The 19,725-nt window shown below is 41.2% G+C and overlaps 1 protein-coding gene across 8 annotated transcripts in view; it reads left to right on the top strand.

Moving 5' to 3' along the window:
* LOC127003454 (GTPase-activating Rap/Ran-GAP domain-like protein 3) overlaps positions 1-8,448 on the top strand; it is a 300,826-nt gene extending 292,378 nt beyond the window's left edge. For all 8 annotated transcript variants that reach the window (XM_050870163.1, XM_050870162.1, XM_050870164.1 and 5 more), the window contains 8 exons: positions 306-463; positions 1,120-1,233; positions 1,559-1,655; positions 2,500-2,643; positions 3,594-3,674; positions 5,108-5,226; positions 5,806-5,935; positions 7,092-8,448. In XM_050870163.1, coding sequence (XP_050726120.1) covers positions 306-463; positions 1,120-1,233; positions 1,559-1,655; positions 2,500-2,643; positions 3,594-3,674; positions 5,108-5,226; positions 5,806-5,935; positions 7,092-7,648 — 1,400 coding nt within the window. In that variant the 3' untranslated portion in view covers positions 7,649-8,448. The remainder of the gene's footprint in view (positions 1-305; positions 464-1,119; positions 1,234-1,558; positions 1,656-2,499; positions 2,644-3,593; positions 3,675-5,107; positions 5,227-5,805; positions 5,936-7,091) is intronic.
* The last annotated feature ends 11,277 nt before the right edge of the window (positions 8,449-19,725 follow it).

A 19,725-nucleotide genomic window follows, 5' to 3' on the forward strand; every position in this document is an offset into this window, starting at 1 on the left:
TAGGTTAGGTGAGCGAGAGGAAAAAAAAAAGATAGGAAAAGAGAGGAAAAGAAGAGAAGGTGGAAAATTGTTTGGATATACATTTTTCTCTTTTCCTTATTTTCATTTTAGAGCTGTCATTATTTTCCTTGTTTTCCTTGGCTAAGTGAGACGAGTGAAAGAAAAAAAAAGGAAAAGAAAAAAATGGTGGGAGGTTTTACGGATAGTCTTTTTCCTTTTTCCTTTTTATTCTGTCATTTCATTTTAGATTTGCATTATGTCTTCCTTCACTCACTCCTCCTCCTCCACCTCCTCCTCCTCCTCAGGGCGGGACGGGAAGATGCATGTGTTCCGGCTCTCAGACTTCGAGGGCGAGGACGAGCGAGTGAGGGGCAAGGTGGATCTCAAGGAACATCGCCTGGAGAAGACCAAGGGATGTCACCTGTACGCCATCTCCAGGCCGGGCGGGTCACACCTCAGAATGGTAGGTGGTGGTGGTGGTGGTGGTGGTAGTGATGGTGGTGGTAATGAAGACAGGTGAGATCTATTACTGTTAAAAAGCAAAAAATAGTTAAATAAATAACGAGTAAATAAATAGGTAGATAAATAGATAGATAATTAAAAGACAAGTGAGTTTTGTTGATTCATTTCTTTATTTATTTATCTACAATTTTTTTTTTTTTTTTTTTTTTTTTTTATAGTGATGTAAGCAGTTCCGAGGTTCAATTCTAAGTGGTTTTAGGGGCCGTGTTATTTAGTTTTGGTGATTGGTGGTGGTGGTTGTGAGTGGTGATGAGTGGATGGTTGGTGGCAAATGGAGTCATGTGGAATTCAAGGGATGCTGAGACTATGATTACAGCAAAAGGAGTAGTAATATAGCAGTAGTAATAGTAGTTTTTGTAGTAGCAGTAACATAAAACAAATATAAAGGTTCAGACATTTTTAAACCATGAGAGAATTACCATTATTTCTTCTTTTCACTAATAAGTCATACTAATAATTAATTCCCATACAGGTGACAGCAGTGGGGGACATGATCACACAGAAAAACAAAGATAAAACGTTCAAATACCACTTTACTCTAACTAAACCACTACTATTCTTTTTCTTTTCACTGCTAATAATTAACCTTCCCTGCAGGTGGTGGCGGCCGGCAGGAAGCTCCTCATCCTGCAGTGGCGGCACTCGGCGGCCTGGACAGCGTGGTGCCCCGCCTCCGACACCGACACTGTGGAGGGCTTCCTCTTCCTCAGGGTGGGTGGAACTGAGGAGGCCAGGAGCAACAGTGCCAGATTGTCCTACTCAGCCGCTTATATTTACCGACTTCCGACCCAAAAACTGCCTCGTGGACCCCAATAAGGAGATTCCCTTATAATCATCGTTAAAATAGTTAATTCCTGATGTCTCTTGGCAATAGTTAGGCGTCAGAAACCAGTAAATACTATGCAGTGAGTTCGACAATCTGGCAACGGTGGCTGGGAGCTATATTGCTGTCTTCTTTTTGTTTCCGTTACATGAGTTTTTACATTTTTCACACGTATAGTTAGTTAGTTCTAATTATCACTACTTCACTCTGCAGGAGGTGTCGGTAGCTGAGCCGCCCTCCATCATCACCCTCGTGGACTCGCCGCTCGTCTCCTCCGCCGGCGGCCTCACCGACAACAAAATCTGCATAGGTGTGTGGCGGACGTTTTTTTGGTTGTTGTTGTTGTTGTTTTTACAGCATAGGAGTCAGTTCAAGGGCATAAAAAAAGGAAACAGATATGATAAAAAAGCCCGCTACTCACTGCTCCTAAAAAGAGTTAGAGGAGTGGCCGAAAGATAGGTCAATTTCGGGAGGTGAGGTGTCCTGATACCCCTCCTCACTGCACTCCAATGTGAATCCTGACTCCTAATTCTTTTAACTTCTACTTTTTTTTATAATGAATATATAACGGGCACTTCTTTCCCATACAATAAAGGAAAATAACCCACACAAAGAACACTCTCACAATAAAGAACCCCCAACTTTAACTTTTTCTTTACCCACTAACTACATATAGATATTTAGAGTAGTATTATAAGACACTTCGCAACCCAAGAACACATATTTGACAAGGCGTTCGTAGGAGTTTATCAATTGGGGGTTGTGTCCCGTCTCCTATAATTCCTTCCCCTTCTGTCTCTCTCCGGCATATGACCACAGATGTTGCGCCGACTAAACGAAACTTTCCAAACTTCGTAGCGCAGCGGTAGTTTTATGATCCTGGTGGTAGTGTGTGTCTTCTTCCGTACCATGAACCTGAAGAAACACTCATTAGAACCTGACTGACCCCCTCTTTGACCTTTAGAAACAGCTGATGTGAGAGGTCTTATGATACCGACCTTAGTGTTTTCTCAATGCTTTTCACATCTTCTTCCATACACTCACCCTTGACATACCTCATACATCAACCATGACATCAACCACACCACTTCTTTCACTCCCTTCGCCCCTTTACCCCCAAGCCCCTATTTCTCACACATCCTCCCGTCACCCAGGGTACAAACACCAGTGGGACTTAGTGAGCGAGAGGTCGGGCGAGGTCACCAAGCTGCACCACGTAGACGCGTCCAAAGTCAACCTGGTGGCGGCGCTGGACATCTACGAGGACGACGAGGCGGAACTCTTGCTCTGCTACAATAGTGAGTGACGACGAGGGTGGAGGAGGAGGAGGAGAAGAAGGGTAGAAAGAAAGGAGAGTCTGGGTATTGTTGGGTTAGGTATTGGGCATTGTGCGATGGTGAATGACGATGATGGTGGTGGTGGTGGAGGTGGAGGAGAAGAAGAAAGGTAGAAATAGGAGAAAAAGTTAGGGTTGTTATAGTGCATGGGGGGAGCGAGAAAGGTGACGATGGTGGTGATAGAGAAGTAGAAGGATTAGAAGAAAGGGAAAGATAGAGGGGAGAGATGAGATAGTGAGATGGCGCTCTGGGGTGGGAGAGGAGGAAAGTGTGTGTGTGTGTGTGTGTGTGTATATGTAATAGTAAAGAAATGGAAGGGAGAGTATTGTAGGGGGATAACTGTAGGAAAAACATCAAGAAATACAGTTTTCCATACAGAAGCACAACAACATGGAACGGACTTGACGAGGAGACTGTGTGTGCAAAAACGATTCATGAATTTAAAGCCAAACTGGATAAGAAGCGGATATTGATAGAAAATGGGCAATGTGAAAGAGTTGTGAGATGAGCATGAAAGAAAGGAGAAAGGGGGGACTGATGAAGGAGGGAAATGAAGAAGAGTGCAAGAGGTGAAGTATAGAAATGGGAGGAATAGAGAAATAGGAAGAGTGAAATAGAAATGAAGGAATATAGATTGTGAAGAGACAGAGAAGAAGAAGAAGAAGAAGAGTGGGATAAGAAAAGTGGAGAGATAGAGAGAGAGAATAAACATGGAGATACTGAACCATTTAAAGACATAAGGAAAAGAAAAAAACAAAAATATATAAAATCAGTCTCAAAATCATCCAATATTCCATGACACGAACAGATAATGACTTCAACATATCCACCTACAGGGCATACTAACCTAACCTTCCATTTTTCCATATAATTTCCTCTCATTCCTCATCATTCTTTCCCTTCCATTCCAGACACTTGCCACTTCCAGAAGCTGTCCGAGGAATGCTCCAATGAGTTCGATTTCCACTGGAACTCGGTACCCGAAGCCATTGGTAAGTTTGGGGGAATGAAGGGAGGAATGAGAGAGAAGGGGAGGGAAGGGAGATGAGAAAGGGAAGGAAGGGGAGAGGATAAGAAAGAAGGGAAAGGAAGGGGAGAGGGGATGAGAAAGAAGGGGAAGGAAGGGGAGGGGGGGATGAGAAAGAAGGGGAAGGAAGGGGAGGGGGGATGAGAAAGAAGGGGAAGGAAGGGGAGGGGGGTGAGAAAGAAGGGGAAGGAAGGGGAGGGAGGGGAGGGATGAGAAAGAAGGGGAAGGAAGGGGAGGGGGGATGAGAAAGAAGGGGAAGAAAGGGGAGGGGGGGAGATGAGAAAGACTAACCCATTTCCTCTTCTTACTAAACCCTTGACTAAACAGAAAAAAGAAGGAAAGGGAAGGGAAAGGGGGAATGAGGGAGAGAATGGGAAGGGGGTGATAAGGAAAACGAAGAAAGAGTTGATGAGGAAAAGGGGAAAAGGGGAAATGATGAAGGAGGGAATTGAAGAAGAGTGCAAGAGGTGGAGTATAGAAATGGGAAGGATGGAGAAATAGGAAGAGTGGAATAGGAATGAAGAAATAGGAATAATAGAGAGATAGAGAGAAAAAGAAGAAGAAGAAGAGTGAGATAGGAGAAGTGGAGAGATAGAGAGAGAGAGAGAGAAGAAGAGGAGATATTAGAGAGAAAAACATTGAGGTATTGCAGCATTTAAAAACATAAGGAAAAGATTGGAGGAGATGAAAAACGTAACAAAGAAGAAGTAGAAGAAAGTAAAAAGATTGAAGGAGATGAAAAACCCAAAAAAGAACAAACAAAAGAAACCAGAAAGTAAAACAAGGAGCGAAAAAGCACTAAATATGAACAGGTAGACCAGGTGTATTATCTTCAGACATTAATTAAGGAGTAGCATACAAGGTGAGGTGCATTTAGGAGATTAAGGAATGTTATTATGCTATGAGATGCTTATGGGGAGAGGGAAGGGGAAAAGTGTTAGCAAGGAAGGGACCATTAGGGAAATTGTACAGAGGGAAGGAAGGAAAGAAGGAAGGAAGGACGGAAGGGAAGGGGAGAGTGAATTGAGATGAGGGGAAGTGTGAGAGAGGAAGTGAAGAGAGGGTTAAGAGTTATAAATCTCTCTCTCTCTCTCTCTCTCTCTCTCTCTCTCTCTCTCTCCCACCCCCACCCCCAAATGTGTGCCTTTCCCTACATACTTAAAATTCATTCATTCATCATTCACCATCATTATTCACTATTACTCAACACACAATCGTCACTCACCATCCCCCCTTTCTTACCCTCTTCTTCCTGCCTCACCATCCCCATTTTATGCCCTTCTTCTTCCTCCATTAACTCCTTTTCCTATCCTCCCCTCCTTCCCCACTCACCAACATAACATACTAATTAACATACCTTCAATAACATACTAATCCCTCCCTCTCTCTATCCCCCAGTGTGTGCCTTCCCCTACATACTTGCCTTTACCCAGGACAGCATTGAGATCAGACTTATCATCAACGGTAACCTCGTGCAGACCATGGTGATGCCGCGACTCGCCTTCATCACGTCTAAGGTAAGCGGGGAGCAGGTGTGATTAGGGCAGGTGTGGGTGTAGGTGTCTTCGTTAATGTGTATGTTTTTTTTTTTTTGTTTTTTTTGTGTGTGTGTTTTGTATCCTTATTAGTCTGTGTTCCTGTCTATCTATCTGTCTGTCTGTCTGTCTGTCTTTGTCTTACTTTGTCTCCCTGTCTTTCATGTTTTGTGTCTGTTTCTTTTTCTCGTTTTTTGTTTATCTTCTTACCCTCATCTTCTTTCCCCACCTCCTTCTTTTTCTCCCTCTTCTTCTTCCCCTCCTTCTTCTTCCCCTATTATCATCCCCTCTCTCACTACCCCTCTTTTCTTCCCCTTCTTCTCCCCTTTCCTTTCCCCTATCTTCCTTCCCCTCTTCCTTCCCCTCTTCCTTCCCCTTCTCTCCCCTCCTTCCCCCTTTCTTCTCCCCCTCTTCCTCCTCTCTCATCCTCCTCCCTCTTCCTCCTCCCCCCCTCTTCATCTCCCCCTCTTCCTCCCCCCTTTACCTCCTCCTCTTTACCTCCCTCTTCTTTCCCCTCCTCCTCCCCCCTCTTCCTCCCCCTCACCACCCCTTCATCCTCAGAGCGACATCTTCTTCGCCACCACCGCCCCCGAATCCTTCACCATGAAACGCGAGAGGGTTAAGGTGGACCGTCTCGAGAGGGACCCCAGCCTCTCCCCGCCCCCCTCCCCCCACGGCAAGGAGCACACAGGTAAGGACAGGTGTGCGCGAGGAGGAGGAGGAGGAGTGTGTGAAGGGAAGGAAGTAAAGAATAGAAAGGGCATTGGAATAGGGAAAGGAAGTAGAGGAGGAAGGAGTAAAGGAAGGAAGAAAGAAAGGAGGAGGAGGAGAGTGAGTAAAGGAAGGGAAGGAGTTTGAGGAATGAGTAAGAGAAGGAGGAGGAGGAAGAGGTGTGAAAGAAGATAATTAGAGGTAGAGGAAAGAGGAAAGATAAGAAAAGGAGGAGGAGGAGGAGGAGGAGAAGGGTAAGAGAAAGAAGTGAAGGAAGGGAAGGAAGTAGAAGATAGAAAGAGCATTGGGAGAAGTTGAAGAAGGCATAAGGGAAGAAAGGGAGGAGGAGGAGGAGGAGGGTAAAAGATACGTGTGAAGAAAGAGAAGGTAGAGGAAAGAAAGGGCATCGGAAGAGGTAGAAAAAAGAGAAGGGAAGAAAGTATGTAAAGGAATGAAAGGAGATTGGAAGATAAAGAGGAAAGAAAAATTAATGATGATGATTGTTGTTGTTGTTGTTGTTGTTGTTTTAGAATAGAACATTTTCCCCTTCAGATTTTTTTCCGCTTTCAATTATTTCGATTTTTTCACGAATTTTGTTTTTTTTTACAAATTTTCGAATATTTATTTTCTTTAGCTTCGTTATTTTTTTCGGCAACTTTTTATAACCTACAGTCCCGTTTTTTTTATTTTTTTTATTTATTTCGCTTTTTTTTTTTTATTCCTTTCGACGTTTTTCCCATTAAGAAGTCTCTCTTATTTTCTCCCTTTTAATCAAGTTGTCTAGCATTATCTAACTCCCTTCCGCTAACTCCTAATAACAGATTCAACTCAACCTTATAAATAACTCTTCCTCATTTTCTTTTATCCTTTTTCTCCCTTCTGATTATTTTTTCCCTTTACTTCATAACACAATCACTTTTAACACTCTATTCCTCTTCTTAGTACCTCCCCATACTCTATCTCTCTATCTATCTATCAATATCTATCTATCTTATGGTTCTTACAGCGACGGAGATGAGCACTGAGGCCACGTCTATCTATCAATATGTATTAATCTATCTATCTATCACTAACCCAACACTAACCACTAACCCATTCTCTCTCCCTCCTTCCCGTCCCTTCATCCCCTTCTTCAGTACTGGACAGGGACGCCGTCAAGCCGTTCAGAATCTATCGCATTCCCTTCCGCTGCCTGACGGGGACAACCACGTGCGAGAGGAGGTGTCCCACGCCCTCTACGCCCCTTCACCCCCCTGTCCTAGGCGCTGGGGAGGAAGGGGAGGTCGGGGAAGGGGCTGGGGAGGGCGGTGGAGGGCGAGCTGGTATGCATCTTCGTGTAGCGGACCAGCGATACACGAGTCGATCCTGTACCGCTTCCCCCACCCATCACCCCTCCCCTCCCACCCCATTCCCCGGCTGCCCCCCGTCCCCCAGCTCCTCCCCGGGGTTAAGTGGGCCCCCCAACACCTCCGGGTCACCCACGCACCACCTCCATCACCTCCACGGACCCCAGAAGCCGAGGGATAGAACGAATTCGCTAACAGTGGACTCCGCCGGTAGCTTGCTCCACCATCACCACCACCACCATCACCACCTCGGCCGACCCCACCTCTTCCACTCGCATTCCCACTCCCACCAGCACCACTCGCCTCCACATCACCACCACCACCATCCACACCCGCCCGTCAAGTGAGGATCGTAAAAGGTGGTGGTGGTGGTGGTGAAGGTGGTGGTGGAGTTGATTGAGTTGGTGTTTGTTTGTTTGTCTGTTTGTTTGTTTAATGATGATGATGATGAGTGTGATGTTTTGAAAGAATGTGGGATGTGATGTTGATTTTTTTTTTCAAGGAATCTATGTTGTTTTTCTTTTCCTTTTTCTCCTCCTTTTCTTTCTCCTTTTCCTTTTCTTCTTTCATTCTACTCCATTTTCTTTCTTGTTTTCATATTAAATTTTTCCCTCCTTTTCCCTTTTTCCTTCTTTATTCTTCATATTCATTTTTCCCTTCCTTGTTTTCATCCTTTTCCTCTTTATTTTCCTTTTTTCCTTCCTTTATTTCTTTTACTCATCTTTATCTTCCTTGTTCCCATCTCTTTCCTCCTCATTTTCCTTTTCTTCCTCCTTCATTCATCTTTTTCTTCCTTGTTTCCATTTCTCTCCTCCTCATTTTCCTTTTTTTCCTTCGTCATTCAATCTCATTCATTTTTCCTTCCCATTCCTCTCACTCATCTTCGCTCATCTTCATTCACTATCGCGTTGCCTTTATCACTATCATAATAATATCACTCCCACAAAAACTCACCTTCGCCTTATTCTCTTTCCTCACCTTCCCTTCCTCCCTCATTCTCTCACTCACTTTCAATTTCACTTTCCCTTTCATTCACCTTAGCTCACTTTCGCCTCAATCGCCTTTTCGAGCATATCACTGTCGTTAGAAGGCTCATCATCACCGTAGATACTTTCTTCCGATCACTTTCACTCTCAGATCACTTTCACTCTCAGATCACTTTCACTATCACCTTCACGTCATTTTCACAGCTGGCATTGGAGGTGAGGTCACTTTCTGGCCTTTAGGAGTGCAGTCATGTTCTCTAAGATAAGGATTTCACTTCCAACTTGTGTGCGTGTTCTTTTTATTCTCTATCACCTTCCTCACTTTCTCACTTTCCTTTCTTCTTATCTTTATTCTCCTTCATATTTGTTTTCCTATCTGTAATTCTTTCTTTTTTTATCTTCGTGGGGGTTTTTCTGCTTTCTCTTATTCCGTCTCTCTTGCTCAACTAATCTATATCTTCTTATCTTTAATTTCTTTATTTTCCACACACACACACACACACACACACACACACACACACACACACACACACACACACATTCTCCTTATCCTACACACCTCTCTAAATCACTTTTTTTCTCCTGCTTATCACTTGGCTATACTGTATACCTGTCTGTCTTTTTTTAATTAAGAGCCCCAGGTGTGTGTGTGTGTGTGTGTGTGTGTGTCTTGAGAAGCGCAGGAATACAGAACAGACGAGTATTAAACTTGTATACAGACAGTCAAGCAGAGTATACAATGTGTGTTGATCGCTACGTCATATGCAAGCCAAATGAAATAAAAAAGTATTAGTATTTTTTTGAGTGATAAGTAAACTCAAAGTGGATTTCCCTTATATGTCTCAATCATTCACTTATTTCTTTCTTTATGTCTTTCTTTCGTCTTCAACTTTTTCCACCTCCTCCTCTTCCTCCTACTCGCCCTATTCATCCTCATCCATTTTCTTTCTCTGTTCCTCTTTCTTTTTATTTCCAGTCTACAATGTGAAGGGATGAGAGAAGTGTGTGTGTGTGTGTGTGTGTGTGTGTGTGTGTGTGTGTTATTGCTTTTGTTAACGTTTAAGGTCAACCAAAGCATCACTGAGCCAGACTTGTGCTAAACTTAACCTTAGCTCGCCCCTGGTTTGCCCCTATGCACATTCCATTATTATTATTATTATTATTATTATTATTATTATTATTATTATTATTATTATTCGTGGGACTTGAACAGTATTCTTCGAGGTACTTATATGGTATCATCTCGACAGCGTAAGATTATCATAACTAACGGTATTATAATGAAAAATAAGAGTGGAGTTGTATTTTTTATAGTTTATTACATATTTTCATGATGGGCTTGCTTAGAATAGCGTTTTTTCTTTCATATTTACGATCTTGTATTTGTATGATCGAAGCGCTACGTCGAGGCAAGCAAGTAAGATAGTAAGCAAGCTGTGTCTTTAAACATCTACTTATTCATTTCTTCTCTCAAGTGTACAAAAACAGAGTAGTCGTAGCCGTGTATTAATATCCCGTAGTTAGCCTTAAAAATAGGAGGCAAGAAAACGGTATATAATCAACCCCAGACTATAATAGACAAGTTAAAGGCTCTATTTTGCAACCTTTCAGAATCTCTCCTCACCTTCCATACCCAACCAAGGATTCCAATCGCTCCAGACTCCTTGATACCTTAAAATCATACCCCTTAGCTCTATAATAGGTCCGTAGATATAGTGTTTCCTGTAGTTTCGTTCCTCCCTCCGAAGAAAGAGTTTAAAGTATATATATCTTGGTATTTCTTGGTATTTTGTGAGGGAAACTGAGCCTTCGGTGGTGGAGGAAGAGTATAAAGGGAGAGAGAAGAGTGTTAAGGTAGAGGGCTTGGCTGTCTACCGAAGGGCTCGAACTGTAGGCTACAAGTGACCCGTTTTCTATCGTGTGTTGTTGCCACACACTCCCCGACCTTCATCTTCTTGCGCCCACCGTCACATGGAGACATATTTTCTACCATAACTTTTTCTACACGTGCATTTTCCTATATATGTATAAACGATGAAAAAACTATAACTATAAATATATATAAAAGGTATATTTACGTATTCTAAAAAAAATGATAGGTAAAGTAATATTATATAAGTTGCTGCGTGTGTGTGAGTGTGTGTGTGTGCTTGAGAGAGAGTGAGGCGGCAGGCTCTTTTGTATCTCGTGAAAATCGAGTTTCTATCAGTGAAGGGAATTGTTTAGTACGTCTACTTAACCTAATGCTGTTTTTATCGTTTGTGTGAGCAGTTCCTCTTATAACGTGGGTATGTTTGACCCCAAAAAAGATAAGGTTATGAAATTAGAATATTAGTTTGACCTTAATTTTCGATATTTCGGATTTTTGGACTTGTGTTAGCCCTCCTCTTCCTCCTCTTTCCTATTTTTCTAATGAGGTCAGACTGTTAGTTTGATCTTACTTTTAAAGATTATGGATTTTTGGACTCGTGTTAGCCCTCCTCCTCCTCCTCCTCCTTCCTATTTTTCTAATGAGGTCAGAATATTAGATGATTTTATTTTTTGACATTTCGGATTTTAGGTTGTTAGCCCTCCTCCTCCTCTTCCTCCCATATTTTTCTATCACTTCCTCTACTGTTACTGTTATTACTGCTGCTGCTGAAAATCTCTCGTGTGTGGAAGGTCATCAGTCATTAGCTATTAAGTCAACCCGTAACTACTGTCTCGGGTTCGCAAATCAGTCTTTAAGTCGCTCGTTTAGTCTCACTGTCCCGTTTCGGATCCTCGGCTTTCCAGCGGTTCACTGCCGGTTCGTAAACCCCTGAAAGCCTTCGATCCGGTTACCCTTACAAATATATATGCCTTCTGTACCTTTAGTAACACGCCAGACACTCGTTAACCGCCTGTCTGTCAAGTCGCCGGTCTGTTAGCAACCACCCCTTGAAAGACTGTTCTCTCCTACCTACCCCGCAACCTTGTCACACGTGGGCCGTTGCATGATAAAGGGTCCAAGTCTCTCCAATCTACTTCGCAACCTTGTCACGCGTGGGCCGTTGAAAGATGAAGGGTCCAAGTCTCTCCAGGGGCCGAATCCAAGAGACAATCTGCATCTTTGTGGTTTAACTTTTTTCAGCGAAGACGTCAGAAGCATGTACACGTTGGTCTTTTAACATCTCGGCTCCATTACACGTATGTCGGTTGTTTAAGTTCGATTTAGGTTCCTTTTCAGACCTTTTGTAATGAGGTAAAGGAACGTTAGCTAAAAGGAAGAGCAATGAGACCAAATTATATTACGTGATGATTAAAAGATTGCTGGACTAAAAGGAAAAGAATATCAACAAGAGTATTTTGGTTTATATGAAGGAAAGAATTATCAGCTGGCGTGTTACTTGTGTTGATAAAATGTGTGTTGCCTCCGCCGCAGTGTTGCTCAGACTTCATCTTTTCTTCCTCCTTCCTTTCTTCCTTCTTTCCTTCCTTCCTTCATCACTTCTTCTTTCAATTCTTTTTTCCTGTCCTTATCTTTTCTTACTCGTGTTTAATCTTTGCTTTTTCCTCCTGTTTGTAATCATTCAGCGGAGAGAGAGAGAGAGAGAGAGAGAGAGAGAGAGAGAGAGAGAGAGAGAGAGTGCGCATCCAAAAAAAATAACGAAGCACAGAATTCGAAGCTTCAATGAGTCGTTCTGAATCTTTTAAAAACTCTGATAATGTGCAGACGTTAAAGGGAAAAATAAATAACATCAAGAAAATTACTTAAAACTGTGAAAGTCATTGAAGGGAAAGTGTACCAACAGCTGGCCCTTATTTCCTTCTTTATTTCCTTCAGATATTTTTCTCAAACAAATTTCGAACCTGTTTTTTGGAAGATTATCACCGTAAAGAATGAACGTAACGCGCGTGTGTGTGTGTGTGTGTGTGTGTGTGTGTGTGTGTGTGTGTGTGTGTGTGTGTGTAAAATAGAAACAAACCATAAAAGTATACATGCAAACCTTTCTTTAATGTTTCAGTGTTGGTGCTTTATATAAACTGTATGTTGTTCTCCTCCTCTGCCTCCTCCTCCTCCTCCTCCATCTTCCTTTTCATCTCCACACCTAAAAAAACACTAATGATAAAAGATGATATATATATAAAGAATGTGTGTGTACATACGTAATATACTAGTAATGACGATAATGATAATAATAATAAACGCGAGAATCTACCAATTTCTGCCTAGTCGGATCCGATATAGAGTTGCGAAACACTTATACTTGTACAGTCGAGTCCAATGCCATTAACGAGGGTTGTCCGAGGCTCTCACCTGGCGAGCTCACACCTGACCTTGGGCTGTATTCTCAGACGCTTCCCCATCGCACATTAACGATTTTCAAAGGTCAAAATGGAGATTAATCGGGCATTCATGAGGATTTTTTCACATTCTTGGTACAGAAGAAAAGTTAAACAGCCACCAGGGCCATTAAACTACCCCTGAAAATGCCCGAAACGCCTGTGAAAGCCTTGTAAAGTATGTGTAATTGGGAGCCGAAAGGTTTGAGAATACGGGTCCTTGATTATCTTACCTGTCTAAATAACGTCTGCCTTACTCAAGTGTTTGTTTTCCCTCTCGTGATTAAACGGTAAAGTCTGCCATTGCGTTGTTCCGTTTTCTATGGTGATTCGTTTTCTTTGTTTTCTTGTATATATTTTTTTATTATTTTACTAGTAGTGTTGGATTTCTTCTCGTGATCAATCAGGTAAAGTTTGTTCTCGTACTTTTTTTCTTTATCGTCTTTATATTTTTTGGGTGGGATTTTTTTATCATTGTTTTATTCCACATTTGAGTGAATTGTTATTATGGGTCACTTTTCCTCTATTCCCCGTCAATCGGTTTTCATTTTTTACATTAACTTATTGCTGATTAACTGTATTTCTTTCGGTACAATCTCTTCATTTAATCTTCTTCATTTTATTTCTTCAGTCCATATTTTCTCGTTCAAGATTACTGTGGATTCCGTTATCTGTCCCTCCCCAAATACTCCTTCATATCCTCCAGCATTCAAAATATCCACACGAGTCGACTTTCAAGTGCACTTAAATGGGAGTCATTAAAAATAAAGCAGAAGAGAAGCAGGAAAATAAAAAGCAAAGATTCCAAGACGAGATATTCGCCTCCGAGTTCCCCGCCAGGTGGAGACTCTGGCAGCCCGAACAGGAAACACTAATGCCTTTCCAACTCCTTGCGACTCCTTTTCGAACCACCCGAAGCACTCCTTTCCGTGGTTCGAATCCCGCGAGACGAACCACTTCTATATTACATCGTCCAAAACATTGATTTCGTTATTTTTTTCATCATTTCGGATTTCGAACGTGATGCATATGTTGTCTGTCTGTCTGTCTGTCTGTCTGTTCGTCTGTCGTTACTACGGTATTTACGACGTTTGAGTTCCGTTCTCGTAACTCCATCTGTAGAACAACGTAGCATCAGAATCTTGGTCCTCTCAGTGTGTAGATGTCATGATGTCATTCTCGCTTTCTTTTCTCTTTTTCTTTACTTTGGGTGTCGTGAACCGTCTGTGTACGTGTCTATGTGCGTGTCTCCGTGCAGAAAATCATTAGGGATGGACTAGTCAGAAATCACTAGAGATGTTCTTCTTGGTGTAACTCCTCAGCGGCTGTTGGCTGCGGCGCGTGAGCGGAGGAGCCCAACACGAGGCCCCGCGCGAGCCGCCCCTTGATTCAGTGTCCATAGACTCCGCTAACCAACCTTCCTTTGATCTGTCCTACACGTGAGGTTCATCGTCCCTCGTCCACTCGCTGGCTGGCACCGTCGCCTCGTGGCCAGAGTGTGAACTACCACCAGGGTCATAAAACTACCCCTGGAAAGGCCTACAACTCTTACGAAAGCCATGTCAAATATGTGAACTTGGGCGACGCAATGTTTTAAAATACGACTCAGGGCCGTATTTTCAGACACCATCGCTTCTCACATCGACTATTTCTAAAGGTCAAAGAGGGGATCAATCGGGTTGTCATGAGTGTTTTTTAAGGTTCATGGCACAGAAGAAGGGCCATACTACCACCAGGGTCATAAAACTACCCCTGGAAAGGCCTATAGGTCCTACGAAAGCTATGTCAAATATGTGAACTTGGGCGACGAAATGTTTTAAAATACGACCGTGAATCCCAAGAACCAACCAGCTCATGGGAAGCGTCAGTGCTCTAAAGGAAGTTGCTCTTGGAGATTTGAGAGACAGGACAAGGAAAGAGAAGGACGAAAGACCACAGAGACGTAGGAGATTCCGATCCCTCTCAGCCCTCGTTTTTTATTTACCTTTTTATTGAGGATCTTGACACTTCCGAAAGACATTTACAGATCAGACCTGTTCGAAAAGCTGTGATTTATTGCATTAAATTAGCAACACTAATCGAAAATATGTAGTTATTCGCATTAAATTGGCAACCTTGACTTTTTTGTTCGAACGATCATTCTCCAAAGATTACGTTGTCGTGTTCCTTCATTGCCCATCAAAGATTTCTCGCAAAAGTAATTTAACGAACCAATCATTTGTTATTTTACCCTCATCTTCTTTTCTTTATGCCATTACGTACAAATTAAACATTGCGGCCAAAAAACTACTTCGCAAACAAAACAGGGACAAACAACCATTCATTCGATGCTCTTTTGTTCCAAGTCTTACTGGCGAGGAAGGCAATGACGGCCGAGGCGCTTCTATGCTTATGAGAGACGGAATGTGGCTAATACTGCAATGATTCACCGGGTTGACAGTACCTATTGAGCCGTTTATATGAGTGTTATTATCAAACGCTTCGGATTCTTGTTACGTCTATTTTTCAAGGCCAGAGAGAAGCTGCGTCGCGTTGTCTTGAGCGCTTTTCCCGTTCACAGCGCGGAAGCCTTGCAAAACTACCGCCAGGCCCATGAAACCACCCACGGAAAACCCGACAACTCCCGCGAGAGCCGTTTTGAAATAGATGTACTAAGTCTCCGTAGAGTAATATGGCCCAAAGACACAACACCCATTTTTACATGAAAGGAAGCAGATCAAGGGCAACACAAAGACAAAGTGTAGGGGAAAAAAAACGCTAATCGCTGCTCCTGAAAAAGATAAAAGTAGAGTGGGCAAAAGATAGGTCAATTTCGGGTGGAGAGGCGTCTTGATACTTGGATGATTCGTTTACATTCTTGGGTTGGAGAAATGAAAACAAAGAGAGAAGAGTTTGATGATATGAGCCTTTTGATCTGTGAGTCGCGGGGTGCGGGAGGCCCTTTGAGGGAGGTGTGTGTGCCGCGTTGGCGATACTGCCGGCTCTGTAAATAATGTCATAAAGGTCGTCTTTTTAAATCTCTCTCAGTTGTCTTATTTCGAGAGCTCTCCCTCGCTAGAAATGGACGTTTTAATACCTTTTTTTTTATTTTCGGATGCATTTAACGTCCTCTCTTGCTCAGAATGTCTTTTTAAATTGAGCATTCGATTTGGGATTATCATTTTCTTCACCGTGGAGAAATTTAATAGACACGACGTAATTTCCTTTTAGACGAACTGTTAAAAAAATCACATATGCAGAATGATATCAAACGTGACCCAAAAAATAAATTACTGAAATGTTTATATATGCTGAAGATTATAACAAAGAAAAAACAATCAAATATATATTCTTTATCATTCATTGTTGTTTATGTCTGTAAATAATAATAATGATATGCGATCCTGAACTCACACGATACATGTTGATTTGAAGGTTATAATATTACGTGAATTTAAGATACTAAGTAAGTGTTGACTGCGTACGGAAGTTGAAATTATATTGCTAAGTCTATTTAAAGGAGTAATTTGAGTCGCTGGCAATAGGTGGCGCTGGTTGTTGGGTATTCATTGATGGAGTTTATCAGATTGTCATTAGTAAATTAATCCGCCTTTCCCAAAAAAATGAATTATATCTTTTCTATACTTTCTTAAATCCTGATATTCAATTCTCTCTCTCTCTCTCTCTCTCTCTCTCTCTCTCTCTCTCTCTCTCTCTCTCTCTCTCTCTCTCTCGCTCTCTCTCACTCTCTCTCGCCCTCGCTCTCTCTCGTTCTCACTCACTTCAAAAACCTTATATCTGGTAGTACGTAGTAATTAAAAAAAATATCGTAGCAAAGAAATGAACCTAATGGATACACACATATATATATATTTTGAAACTATATACATAAATGTGAACACAACCCCTAACCCCCTATACTAATTAACCTCCTTACCCCTTTAAACCCATCCCCCCACCCCATCCCCCCCCCTCCATTGCCTCCCCGCCTACGATGTGCAATTTCAAGCATAACAAGAGTATATTTGTATTATTTGTATACGTATATATACATACATTCACAGCTATACACAGGGCTGGTGAGAGAGGGTTATTTATGCAGGTGAACACGTGAGAGAAATTGCACCTGGGATAGTTAATCAACATACCTTTGTCGACCCTTTTCCTATGGTAGTCTAGATTTAATTTGTTTTTGTTTGTTTTTTGTTTTGTTTTTGTTTGTTTTTCGTATGAGACGTGTAGTGTCAAATAGGTTCTTTAATTTGAAACTGTGTGTGCGTCTGTTTGTTTGTTTGAATGCTCCTTTTTTTGTGTCTAATGGTAATGTCATGATTAATATATATCTAGAATTATCATTATTTTTATTATGATCATAATTATTACTATTATTAATGAAGTGTAATGCTCATTTTTGTAATATAAACTAATACATTATATGCACAAATAATATACATTACAGACACACAAAACAACATTCAAGATTATAAAAACAAAATCTTGAGGTTATTTATACAATCTTGATTACGAACACCAATTTTTCACATTATCAAAAATATACGTGACCATTAATTATCCAACCCATTAAAATACCCCCATCATTACCAATACCCTGTGTTCTTAGGAGCCACCATTAGCATTTGATTTAAGGGGCAATAGAATGATTTACCTGTCGACACCATTACCTGCGACCATTAATCAAACCACGAAAGGGAAAGTTAATGGAAAGTGTGAAAATGGTCCAGGTGTCGCCGCCGCCCCGTGTATGAACCATTCTGTATAAACCATTAAAAGAAGAATTTGATATTTTATGGCATCATGATAATTAAAATATGATCCTATGGACGGGTTTTAATCCTCCTCCTCCTCCTCCTCCTCCTCCTCCGTGCGTCGAGCTTCTGTTCATGTTGTTGTTGATGTTTTTAATTGCTGGGTTTTATTTTTGTAATTGTTTATTGGATAGGAAGGATTTTTTTTTAAGGGAGGTTTAAAGCTTTTTTTTTGTTGTTTGTCTGTTTGTTTGTGTGGAATATATATATATTTTTTATTTATGTGGTTATAATTGACATGTTCTGTTTATTTACTTTGTTATTGGACAGCAAGAGGGTTTTTTTTTTTTTTTTTTAGGGAGGGAGTTTAATGTGTTTGCATGTGTGTGTGTGTGTGTGTGTGTGTGTGTGTGTGTGTATTTTCTTTAACTTAGCAATAATTGGCTTGTTTTATTTTCATTTATTTTGTTATTGGACAGAAGAGATTTTATTTTCGAAGGGGGCTTTAAATGGTTTATATATTTTTTTTTTTTTTTGTGTGTGGGGGGGGGGATACATGATTCTTACTTCTCTTTACTCAGCAATAATTGACGTGTTTCAATCATTTATTTTATTACTGGACATCAAAGTTTATTTTCTGAAGGGGGGGGGGTTACTATTTTCCTTCTTTTTGTTTATTTGTCGAAGTGAAATCGGTTTTTATATTTGTCTTTAGGGAGGAATAATTAGTTTGTCTTCAATCCCTATTTTATTGCCCATGATACTCCGTTTTCATTACACAACTTTGATATATGATTTTCTTTTTATCTACTTTATTTTTTTGCTTCTATTCTGACACACATTTTTTATCACTCCACTTTGATCTAGTTTTCTCTCTCTAGTTTATTCCAATCCACATTTTCTCACGCTATCTTTCACACTTGTATATACTCGTTCCGTCCGCGTCTATGTATATTTTTTCATACCCAATAACTTCTGTGAAAATGCATACACGGATTTATTTTTTCGTTGCTGCACATTTTTATACATTTGCAAGTGACACTTTTTTTTCCTGTCTCTCTTTTTTTTATAGAGAAAATGAAGAGAAAGTGGAAGAGAACATTGAACTGACGCCGGACACACATAGACGGTATTGACTACATGAATATTCGTATAAATAATAATAATAATAACAATAATAATAGTAATAGTAGCAGCAGTAATATTAACAAGAGTAAGAGTAATGTAGAACTAATCAATTGTAGTACTAACACACATTGCAGTAGTAGTAGTAGTAGTAGTAGTAGTAGTAGTAGTAGTTGTAGTAGAAGGATATGAATGAAAGGATATGAGAAAAGATACCGCTCACAACGCAACTTTAATGGATGGAGGCCCGTATCCGTTGTAGTAGAAGTAGTAGTAGTAGTAGTAGTAGTAGTAGTAGTAGTAGTGGTAGTAGTAGTAGTAGTAGTAGTTGCAAGCTTCCCCTACTTGATAACGCTAAATCACTATCATAGCATTCAATCCCCTATATTTGATCCCTTTCGCCCTCTTTGATCACGTTTAAAGAGAATTCAGCACCACTCTTCATTAGCATTCAATCACCGATATTCTGTCCGTGTCACTCTCTTTGATCTCCGGTAAAGAGAATCGAATGCCATTTTTCAGTCACCAATGTAAATAAATCGAAAGTTTGATCAGAGGAATTCATATCGTTTCCCTTATAGCACGCTGAGCAGAATCCAACTCCACTCTTCACCAGCAATCCGTCACCAATGTTAGAATCGAAAGCTTGGTCAGAGGAATCCCTTTCGCTTTCCTTATAGCACTACAGAGATGCGCATTGAGGCCACGCGCAGCTATATCGAATGCCCCCAACGTTATCTTACCTTACGTTGAACAGAATCCAACACCTCGCACTATCAACAGGAGGATCGCATTCACAAACTTAGGATCAAAATGAAGCTGCTTCTCTGCAAGACTGGTAACTCCCTCCCACTCCCTCTCTCTCCCTCCCTTTCTCTCGGTTCTGCACTAATAATAACAGAATCCAACACTACGCGCTATGAGGAGGCGTGGGATTGCATTACAAACTTAGAATCAAATGAGATTGCTTGTGTGCACGACTGCTAGGTTGGTATTGGTCAGACGCATCAACCCATTACATCAACTAATTTCAAAGGCCAAAAAAGGGATCAATCGGGTCCTAATGAATGTTTTATTAGATTGATGGTACAGAGGAAGAGTCAAACTACCACCAGGGTCATAAAATTACCCCTGGAAATGCGCATAATACCCCTGGAAATGCGCATAACAACTCCGAAAGCCAAAACGAAGACCAAAAAGGAGATCAATCGGGTCCTAATGAGTGTTTTATTAGATTGATGGAACAGAGGAAGAGTCAGACTA

The sequence above is a fragment of the Eriocheir sinensis genome, chromosome 25, assembly GCF_024679095.1.
Source record: "Eriocheir sinensis breed Jianghai 21 chromosome 25, ASM2467909v1, whole genome shotgun sequence".
NCBI classification, from domain to species: Eukaryota; Metazoa; Arthropoda; class Malacostraca; order Decapoda; family Varunidae; genus Eriocheir; species Eriocheir sinensis.